Source organism: Rhea americana, unplaced genomic scaffold, assembly GCF_003343005.1.
Source record: "Rhea americana isolate MKP2758 unplaced genomic scaffold, rheAme1 scaffold_12, whole genome shotgun sequence".
Lineage (NCBI taxonomy): Eukaryota > Metazoa > Chordata > Aves > Rheiformes > Rheidae > Rhea > Rhea americana.
In genome coordinates, this window is record NW_028185261.1 from 5,243,142 (window position 1) to 5,254,679 (window position 11,538).

General features: G+C 36.8%; 1 protein-coding gene across 2 annotated transcripts in view; it reads right to left on the reverse strand.

Annotated features, from left to right (window-relative positions):
* AGPS (alkylglycerone phosphate synthase) overlaps positions 1 to 11,538 on the reverse strand; it is a 92,167-nt gene that overhangs the window by 19,649 nt on the left and 60,980 nt on the right. For both annotated transcript variants that reach the window (XM_085322326.1, XM_085322317.1), the window contains 4 exons: positions 9,542 to 9,650; positions 9,033 to 9,160; positions 4,606 to 4,657; positions 2,065 to 2,141 (listed from right to left, as the gene is read on the reverse strand). In XM_085322326.1, the coding sequence (XP_085178452.1) occupies positions 2,065 to 2,141; positions 4,606 to 4,657; positions 9,033 to 9,160; positions 9,542 to 9,650 (366 nt within the window). The remainder of the gene's footprint in view (positions 1 to 2,064; positions 2,142 to 4,605; positions 4,658 to 9,032; positions 9,161 to 9,541; positions 9,651 to 11,538) is intronic.

Genomic DNA, 11,538 nt, shown 5'->3' on the forward strand with positions numbered 1-11,538 from the left:
AAAAAAAAAAAAAAAAAAAAAAATCTGTCTCATTCATTAATCCTACAAAACCAGCATAGCTAACCTAAGCAGAAAGAAAGTAAGAAAGTAGACTGACAACAGTAGAAAGACTACAGTGATAAAGACCAAGCAGAAATATAAAGGTCTATTAAGGCACTATTTACTGCCACTTCTCATTCTAGAACCATTTGTATTTCTTCCACTATGCATTCTTTCTTCTATTCCATCTTTCTACCACAATGATGAGCCAGCACTTTACAGTTCTCTTCAAGAGGCATTGGAGAGTGACTACAATGTGAACTGGCAGACAGGCAAAAAAAATAGAGCATTTGTGAACTAATGAACAGTCCCAAACTTTATGGAGTAATCCAGGAAGACTTCATCCCTATTTTAATAAAAGTATTAATATAAGCACTTAAGGCAAGAGTGAGTTGACACTACCTACACATAAAGGCACAACATTTAAGTGAAGCAAGAATGTTTTCATACTTTTGTTCTTTGATTTGCCAATGCTATTCAGTGGCAAGCTACTTTGCTTTGACTCCTCCATTTTCTTCCCCACCTACCCAAACAAGGAGGAACAGTAGTACCAAAGTTTTGTAACATGCTGCATTAAAGCACTCATACATGACTGTCTGAACTTTGACCCTCCAAGCCACACAGAAGTCTTCATATGGCAAGGGATCAAAAGGCTCGTCACAATCCATAGTCACACCACATTATGACGAGCAGTTCAGAGACGAAAGGTAATTGTGAATTCCCAAGGACCCTACTACTCCTCTGTACGATGGAGTTAAGTACCTTACTTCCAGGCCAGCTTCCATTGCCAGGGCAATGGCAGCCACCTCAGGGTCATCAAAACTGTTCCTTTTTCTATTCRCACCTCCCCTCCCAGTTAAGAGTTTTACTTAAGTGAGAGTTGCTTGTATACTGCAGAGAACTGAGCCCTAGCAGGCTCAGTCACTAACTTGGACTCTCTGCATCAGTATTACATAGCATATTTCATATTTTTCCAAATGTTCTTTCCTTTTTGCAGAGCTAGAAGAGTTGGAATTATAATGCAACTTTCCTTGGTAAGTGGTGATGCTTCTTGCAGTAGATATTGCTTACTAGGATTATGGTTTCAAGCCTGATAAAGATCATATTGCTAAAACACTCATTTCTTTGAATATTTTTGTGTTACAACAGCTTGGAGAGGGGAGGTAGAATTCTTTCMGGGCCACCTCTAAACTTAATGTGGTTTCCAAGCAAGAAAAGTCCATGGCACTTTCTGCTGAAGTGGCAGAACAGAAAGAAGCAGAATCTGCTCAAGAATACCCATTAAGTCTCTCAAGCATGCCTGCTCTTTGAAGATGCTCAATACTATCAGATTAGAATGGAATCTTTACCATCTGCTCCTCCTAACACAACAGGTATCCAAATACAGGGTGATACAGTTTTCTACATTAGAATACTTGTATTTGTGTGAACTCTTTAGCAAATGTATTTTAAGAGAAAACTCAGTAACAAGACAAGTTAGTTAATATACAAGCCTAGGTGAAATCATTCTTGAACCTACTGATTCTGGATTAAAAACAGGTACCTACTTGGATGAATTCCAAGAAAGAACAATCTATATGGGAAATTCAAGAAAAATTTCTTGAGGCTCTTCCAAGATTCTAGTTTAGTGCAATAACAAGGTAGGTTACAGCTTGACAAAATCTGGGGAGATACAAGAAAATTGTAAAATGCTAGCCACATTCCATCAGTATTAACTGATGATCAATGGATTCTAAAATGTATTTTGCTTCCAGTCTTGCTCTGTCACTTACTCATTGCTAGACAAGACATTTTAATCTTATCTACATACATCACTGGAGAGAATAGCTCTCATTGAGTAACTGCTCAAAGAGATAATCCTATTTTGGATTAACACCTTGAGATTGTCCAATTAACTGATGTGCAATTTCCTACAATTTACACTCACGAACTCAGCTGCACTGGAGACAACACAACAAAAAAAAAATCTAACTCTATGAATGGCATGCAAAGTTCCAAACAGTATTAAAGCAAAAAAACAGGTACCTTTGTGATGTAGAACTTTTTCAGTCCATCCAGAAATGATGTAAAAATGGAAGCAACTTGTGGTTTAAGAGCATGACCTACGGCAAAAGTGGAAAAAAGTGTGTTTAGGCAAACAGTAATCCCAAAATTCATAGCTCAACCAGCAAACAAAGAAAACAGTTGGTAGGTAAAGCTGCAAGAATCACTTGGAGCACTTTGATTACCATAATTGAAGGGACTTTTCACTCATTTAGAAAAATGATTTAGGAAGAAGTTTTTGTTAATTTTTAAAAGGCATGTGTGTAACTGCATGAATATTCCATTTAACACTCGTTCATGCAGAGATGTAATTAAGGCTGACCTAGTTTAGATCTTCACAAGTACATAGTACATGTAAAGTTTTTTTAAAAAGCACTTCATTAGTCTTTATTCTATAAAACTAAGCGAAACCAGTGACCTTTTTAAAGTTATGCCAAAACTACTGAAACCAACAGCCAAAAATGGTACAAGTAAGGAGTTAAGCAATTTTTCCTTTAATGGTTATGTCACTTGTGCAAAATTTTCTACATAAAACTAGTAATTGCTTCCTTAATCACATACAGAGAACTACAATTACCAGGATATATAAATGGTGTCTTGGAGTCTGTTAAATTAACATCTCTGCCTCAGGACTGGGTTTAATTGAGATGAAAGCCTTTTACTATTTGTTCCATTGTTTTCAGTTACAAGCAACTTCTGAACTCCTATAACTGCTCCATTTTAACAGTCTTGCATCTGGCCTACATGCTGTGAGCCCAATTCATAAAAAAAGTTATGCACCATTTACATGATAGTTCCTCTAAAATACTTCGAAGTACTTCCTCCCGAATAAAGCATGAACTTCGGTAACTGATTACCCTTCACCCTTCTCTTCTTCAGGAAGGCGAAGACTCTCCCTTGTATACTGAGCAGACAAGAGCAAACCCCAAAGACTCTATACCCAGAAACACACTTAAGTGAACAYGCACAAGAAAAAGCAGCACCAGATAAGGTAATGAAAGAACATGAATTTATTATTAAACAATAATCTGTAAAAACAAGGATTTAAGCCTATGTAATGGCTACAAGAAAAACTTCCTAAATACCTCAATAAACCTAAAAATTCTCTCTCAACAACCAACCAACCTCAGATCAAAGCTGCAGAGTGGAATATTGATATTTATTGAATTTATTACTGGCATTGAGTTTAAAGCTTGTAATTGATCAGACTCATTTCCAGTTAAAAAAAAATTCTCATTTGCCTTCTGATCTCAATGTCTGAGAGAAACAGTACAACACAAAAGATGACCAGAGCAAGCAGCAAGGCTTGCTGGATCTCAACTTTAAAAAAAAAAAAAAAAAGTAAGACACACAGATCTCAACATTCTGGGATCAAAAAGAAAGTTCAAGTTTCTCACTGCCATCAGATTAACACCATTTAAAGTCAAGATTCATTATAGACTTATCCAAATCCAGTTTAATAAATTCCAACTCTTTCAAATGCTATTAAAATAAAGATTTTCAAGATTGATCAGATTTCACATTTTTATCTTGTGGGCACAATCTAAATACTACAGCCTCAGCAAGAACTTGATATACTGTAAACTGTTAGCTCTTTACATAGTTTAGTTTCAGGACTCTTCTTAAAAAAAGCATCCTGAACTAGAATACTTCTTTCATCARAGTTCCTACTTTTTAATCTGATCATTGCCCCTAAAATGGGCTCAGATATGATCACTCTGCATGTCTGACATTTAACTTGTTTAARTACAAAAATAGAACAAACTTTTACCAAATCTTTGGGCTTAAAATCTTTCTAGTAGCTTGATTTTTACTTACATACTTAGAAGCTCAGACATAATTAAATACCATAAGTGCATGCAAATACAATTAAGCTGTAGGCTTTTTTTTAAAAAAAATATACAGCTCACTTGACAAGTATKTCTTTGTCTCCACCCCACCAAAGCATAATCATTGCCAAATTAGAACACGCTTTTCCAAAATAAAACGTTGCTTCTCAGGAATCTACAAACCATCTGCAATGCTTTTATGAAATTTACAGGAACCAATCAACTTACCTTCAAGGCAATAAGGTGCAAGTTACTACTACATGCCGAATTTCCCTTTTTTTGACCCCTGACCTCCCCTAAGTGCTTTTAGCAGTAACACGTTTCAGTACTGTAACACAACAACGAGCTCCGATCCTTTACGGCAAAATAGTGATTGTACTTCAAGAATTTCAAAGTCCCCAGGAGACTCTGATTTATACAATTGTGATAAGTGGGAAAGGTCCCAGAAGTCTTATGTATCTATATGCAGAGTATGGTTCATTACTGACTGTGGTACCCAATCTTGCTCTTCTAGAGGAGAAGACAGACTTTTCCAGACAGTATGTATTATGGCACTGTCTGGAGTTTGATCTTGCGGGGTTCATTGCTTTCTTTGTCTACTTTTGAAGAAAAAGTGCCAGATAAGACAAACAAGCTACTAATAGATAAAGAGCCATCAGAAACAGATATTCATTTGAGAGATGTATGAACTTACCAAACTGAAACTGTGCATTGTCCACAAGGCGAATTGATGCAGGAGCACATCTCTTGAGGGCAAAGTTGCACAAATGAGGGAAGAATTAAAAAGATCGTGAACACAATTTTCCTGAAATGCTTGACAATCAGATTTTCATTTAAATATAACTCAAAGCAAGTTTTGTTACCAGAGTCATATGATCATAACTACTAAACATTTTAGTTTTCATCATTGAAAAGGGGCAACTGTAAACTTTTTCTCACTTGAAGAGCAACATCCACAAAGTATGTTCAGGTATACTGCATCGAGAATTTTCAGTTTAAGCTCAGCTCTGCTACACCATACAAATAAAGGTGGTTTTATGTTTAGCAGTATATACATGCTTGTAGATACAACACAAAATACTACTAGCTTTTTTTTAGAACACACCCAGTGTATCATAACTAGAACAGTTTGTTGAAATTATTCCATGTATACTGGGTAGGGATATTGTGAGGATGCTTTGGGGACTCAGAAGTGTTAAGGTGACCTAAACTACTAAAGCTTAACTTTTCTACTGGATTTACTATGAAGTCCGCAAAAAGAAAGTAAAGAAAACCTTCAACCTTATTTCCCTCTGCTTGTGACATGTTTTTAAAAACTAAGCATCTTGCCCAATTTTCTGAAAAACACTAACAAGAAAACCCAATAAAATAGTTTTAGATGTACATATTTTCTGGTAATTGTTATACTGATTTTCAGTGTTCAGACCATGCAATCTAAAAATATTATCCAAGTTACAAATGGCAGGATTAAAGTCCCCAAAGCATCAGAACTCATATTAAAGCACACCTAAGTATTTAGGATTCACTCTAGGTTGGCTATTTAATTTTTCACAGACAAGAAATCAGACTACACACATCCATTCAGGTTGTGAGATTTAATTCTCACAGCACAGCACAATTCATGCAAAGCACTTCAGTGCTAGGCATCTGAAAATAAACTAGATTAATTTTGTAGGAAATGCAGTGATTTGAATTATTTGAATCAAATTCAAATGTAAAAAATATTTTTTTACATTTGAATTTAGTTGCTATAAATTAGAACTCCACTAAATTGAACTCTAGCATGGAACAGCAACTGGCATATACCAAGTGTGTTTTTTCTTTTCATCAGAAACTCCATGCTGACACAACATACTCATTTTTTTTTCTGTAAGTCAGAGCTTTGTGCTTCACTTATTTTGGAAGAGGCAGCACCCACATTCCCCTCCCACCTCCCAAAATAGACAAGAATCCATTGGTTATTACAAACACTCAAACTGCTACTATCCTTGAGACAACACTGAATGTCAATATACCAAGAACTTTAGGTGACATATCTGAAGAAAAACAAAAGTCTTATTTTTTTTAAAAAAATAAGTCTTCTACATACATGACAGTACCTTTGACAGAATATTGAAACTAACAAGAGCCCTAATATGCACCCCATCACTGTGATATTTAGATTGAAGAGTATAATTAGAGACTGTCCTTACATCAGGACAGTATCTTTGACAGTGTTAGAGGTAGATGGTGTCTTCTCAAACAAGCTGCCTTTTTCCAATTTTCCTAAAACAAATTTGTTTTCACATATAGTGAATAGTGATACAGCAGTAGTCCTTACATGCATGATCTGCCAAATCAGGGCAGGTTCACTTAAGTTTTTGGGTAAGACAAACAAACATATAAAGCTTTCCCTAGCAACAACAATATWGAAGAAAGGTACAATTTTGCCAGCTTGGAACTACACCCAACATAATCTACAACCAGTGCTGCTTAGGCTTATCCCAACCTATGGGAAGGTGCAACTCATGCCCCAAGCTACTCCTTTCACCTAGCTTTGCTGGCTGAAAATGTCACTGCCTCCATTTTTATCAACCAYTGAACACTCTGTAATGATTTTGCTTCTGAATGAAGATAATTCACATTCTTGGCAGAAATCTGCAGTGAAGATGAGATGTTTTTAACTGTAGGTACCAATAAATGAAAAACCGAGTATGGCAACAGAACGGACTTCTAACATTTCCTTCTTTCGGGAAGGATTGAGTTTAGCCAGTAGCATAACTAAAATTTTTTGAAAGTTCCAAGAACAGAAGAGTGACTACATACAAAAACTAAATTGTGATGAAAGACAACTAGTGTAATGCTGTTAAAGTAAGGCTTCTTTTATACGCAGATAGCTACATAATACATAGTCCTTTAGAACTCAACACAGCAGAATTTCATGAGGTTCAGCAACATGAAAAGATCAGATATATACTGACAAGCAGTTACACAAAATAAAATGACTCATATCAGAGAGCGATGCTGAAGAGCTTCAGCTAACTGCTATATGACAGTGGCTGGAAGGACTTCTCCAGGCATTTTCAACAGAAGACTTGTCAGACAAGGTAAGTCTACATTTGATGACTCTGCTTTCTACTTCTTTTGATGATGAAATCAAGCACAAAACACAGTTTCTTTAAGGCTAGCAATGTTGTCATTCTAATATAGTAGCAGCAAAAATACAGTTACAGTAAAAACAGTCTTTAACATTATTGTTCCAAAGATTTCAATTGTCACTTCTCAATCCAACATGGTTATAGTCCAAAGATCATTGGCCTTCAAGTATTTAATATATTATGGCAATTCAGAAACTCACTAAAGATATTCCAGTCCAATTGCTTGTCAGATATCAAATTTATGTTGCTACCTCAAAAATACACATACTATTCAAATTCAGTAAGTGACTGTTCTGCCATTGGATGGTGCCCAAAATCCACATCTGGGTCTGATCTGGTTTCTGCATTGCATGGAAGTCTGGAAACCCTTTAGAACAGCTACCTTTCATTAGGCAAACAGATCATACATATGTATACATCATGTAATCTGAGATAGTATGACTGAACATGACAAAGGCGTGCAATCAACATAGAATGACAGATTGTCCGAAACTCAGGCAAGTCTTCATCCAGTCACACGGGTACAGAAGCACTCCTGTCACTTGATTTGACATGTTCACACTCTATCACACAGTTAATATATATTTGGTCACATGACAGAAAAAAGGACACGAGAAAAGAGAATTGAGAGTAGCTGGCCACGTAGGTTGACAGAACAGGTTGGATGAGTAGTTTTTATGGGACAGACAGCCTACAACCTGCAGGTTGGTTATTCTTGCATTAAAGTGGATCAATATAGACGAATTAGAGCTTCTCAGATAAAGATCATTGTAATTACTACCACAATTGATGTGAGGGGACACAGCAAAAGGAATAAGTAGTCCAGGATTAAGTAAATTATGAAACAGCAGCAGCAATGGAAGTTCAGAACAGGAACAGTAAGCGATGAATATTGCTTTTCTCCATTTTAAGCCTGTAGCTCTATAACAGACAGCAGCTCCTTAAATTGACTTAAACTGTTGGTTGGCCATATAGTTAACTGTTCCCAAACAGTCTGCCTGGGTACCATTAAGAGGAAGGACAAGTACCAACAGTGGAAGTATGTGCCACAAGAATTGGCAAGTGCTGCTGACCGGCATATCTATCATCCATGTAACAGTCTGAACATCTGGCTTGGAACATCAATAATTTAAAACCATCACTAGAAAAATGTAAAGCTGTGTTTAGTTTGGCAATCATTAAAACATTTCTTAAATGCTTTCCCCGATTCAGGGTGTATTCTACTATGCACAGAAGTGATCTGGTACTTCTTATGCAGAGCCAAAAAAAGTTAGTCTAAGATCATGAAGAAAGAGGCTATATATTGCAATATTTGCCTGAAAGCAGAGCAATGAGAAAAAGCACTAACACAATTTGGACACTTGTGGCCAAGTTTTGCTAACCAAAGTCCATTTTCCTAGTGTTTGATCAGACTTCTGAGAAGGTTCTATTTAAATACTGAGGTGCAAGCACAATTTACCTGAAGACATCCAGCTCACCTGAACAGGTCATCAGCCTTTAATGAGCATTTTTATCCCCTTTAAGCATATCCTTCTGTTGCATGACTTTTGTTCCTATGTCACTTTAGGCCCACGAATCCAGCTGTTCTTTACAGGAATTAAGTTTGCAACATACAAATAAATACTGTTTCCTTCTATAGATAGTCCTGAATGAACCTGAGGACAAAACTCTGCACTGATGGAGACACAAAGCCAAATTCTGTGCTGGGATACATTAGTAACTGCCATTGAAAAAGGGTTATCAAAAGGCACTTCCATAGTTTGGCTCAGTACCTGTCTAAATGTACAACCTGCTCAGTCCTCAACTAGATCATTCTATGAAGTCTCATAGACCATATACACTTATCGACTCCCACATGATCAAATTTTTGTTTATCAATTACCAAAAAAGGTAGACTGGAGCATCAGCCTACCCTTAGCATTAGAATAAGAACAAGGCTTGAATCAATGTTTTTGCACCAAGTCAACACATAGCTTCTATTTACCTGCTTTGCCACTTCCCTTAAGCAGGCTACCCCTCTTTCAAAGTTGGGGAAGACCACAGAGCCATACTTCTGGTACTCGGGGACTGGGCGAATCTTTATTGTAACTTCAGTAACCACTCCAAGAGTTCCTTTAGGAAAAAAGGAAAAACTAGGCAGTAAAGTGCTGGAAGATGCGCTTCTCAAAAGTTACCCAACTTAATGGCAACTGTTTACTGAGAAGTTGTAAACTAACATGTTAGAAGTCCCTTAAATTCAAAGCTGAACTGCTAGATGATTTATCCCTGTAAATTTACATAATAAAAATCCTTCAAGCTACCCTTGAAATCACAGAGTTGCATAACTTCATGGCCCTAATTAAGGTCTCAGCGTGTTATCACAACACAAGAAATCCATGCCTGCAGAATGTCACCCATAAACACGCTGAAAGCCACAGTGTTAGGGACACTCAAATCAAAGCCACTACAGAAGCTGAATTAAGATGCAGTTATATAGTATTACTGTGTTTATACCTTCAGATCCCATAATGAAGTGATGGATGTCAGGTCCTGTTGACATGCGAGGTACTTGACAATTTTTTTCTACTATTCCTCTAGGAGTTACCATTTTTATATGAATCACCTGTTTAAACAATATACAATAACTATACATCCTAGCATTCAGCACAGATTTTTTAACGATAACACTCTTTTACCACAAAATGCATATTAAGCTTGACATAGTTCAGCTTTGTAGGCTGTAAATGTTCTGTAGGTTGCCCCAAGAACTTTTGGGATTACCAGAGACTGTTAACAACCATTATTTTTAATGCAATATAGTTTGCCAACACAACAGATTGTTCCCAGRTCTCCACCAAGCGAAATTAACTTGACTGCACACAGACAGTAGTGGTTAAAACTGCTTTGTTTCTCTCAATGTTAACAGTACCTTCTTTGTACACTAGATTTTTAATCCAGGGTATATATAATACTTCAGAGGGAAGAAAAAGGGGGGAGGGGGATTTTTGAAGCAGAAGGAACATGCTTTCTTGCTTGAGCTATGCTTTAAAACTGCTGCTTGATAGAGAAAGCAAGTCTGATTCAGACATCAGTTGCCACAGAAAGATATTTCTATAGGAGGAAAGAGAGAAGACAGCATTGTGAACTGAATTATCAATGTTAATTTTGCCATAAGCCCAATACGTATGTAAGGCTAGAAGACTTGTTTGTTTTTTTAAATGTTCCTTTCAAGATTTGTYGCTTCCAGCTTTATTCACGAACATCCAATACAGAGCATACATCTTTTTCGTATTGCATTGAGTTTTTTCATAGAAAGGAAGGATATGTTTTAGTAAAGCCTTCAAATGCAGCAAAATTACTAAGTTTCCACCAACAGTTCTCAAATGTTCAAGCACAGGTAGCTAAACAATTTTCATCCCATTCTGAATTGTTCAAGATTTTTGTTACATGCATTTTATGAACTGTTGATTCTGTAATAAGAAGATGGATTTTCAGCAGCTTATATAACAGGTCATTTCTAGATATTAAGTTTTCCCAGAAGGTAAAAACCTCCCCTTTCTCATTTTGACATTAAGAAACTCATTAACTGTTCTGGATCACCTTTCAAATAATTTTCTCCAAATGACAGTTTCARAAGCTAAGTTTTAGCTTGAAGTTATGGTGTCATGACAGAAAAGCCTTCTGCTTCACATTTCTTAATACCAGCAAAACTACACTTACATAGTAACGCTTCAGGAGTACGCACAGACGATACTTTTAAGTGCAAGCAGTTTATTTTGTTCAAGTCACACCTACTGAATACAATTTAGTTCCTGCCAAGCTCGCTGACAGGAAAGTGTCATGTGTGTATACAGARGAAATGTTTGAACTATGTGCTGATGAAAAAGCCTGAGGTGATAYGGATAAATTGCCTCAGTGTGTCATGGAAAGGAAAGGAATGAGAGAGCCAGGGTGTGAAAGGGTTCTTCAATCTACTAGACAATTAAAGCAGTCTAGAAGATCAAGCCAAAAGCAAAGGCAAAGTCTGAACAGTAAYGTGCTTTTGACTTATTCATTAGAACACAAAATGTATTTTTTTTTTTAAATCAAAAATATGCTTAAAAGCTACCTGGTTCAGTATTTTAATGCTTAAARTGGATTTAAGGGCAGAACACTGTCATTCCCAGTTTCTTGCTTCTTTCCTCGTGACTCCCACATACTATGTGGTGGCAAACCATTTGGCAACTGCGTGTCCACAGGGTCAATCAGATCAGCTTGCTGATTTGAAAAACTACTAGCTTAGTGAGGTGGGGAAGGTGGAAAGAACTAGCTTGCTGGCAGAATGAGCTGATCCAATTAGACAACTTCAAGAACACACAACAGGTAAGACAGCACGTGCATTCTGAAACCACCCTGAATAGAATGGACTAATTGCAAGTTAAGACAGGACCAGTCACAGAGAGCCAAACAGTGAAAGAAGGCAGAGTCAAGAGAGGGAAACAATTACCACTGAGTACAGCACCCCCCCCCCC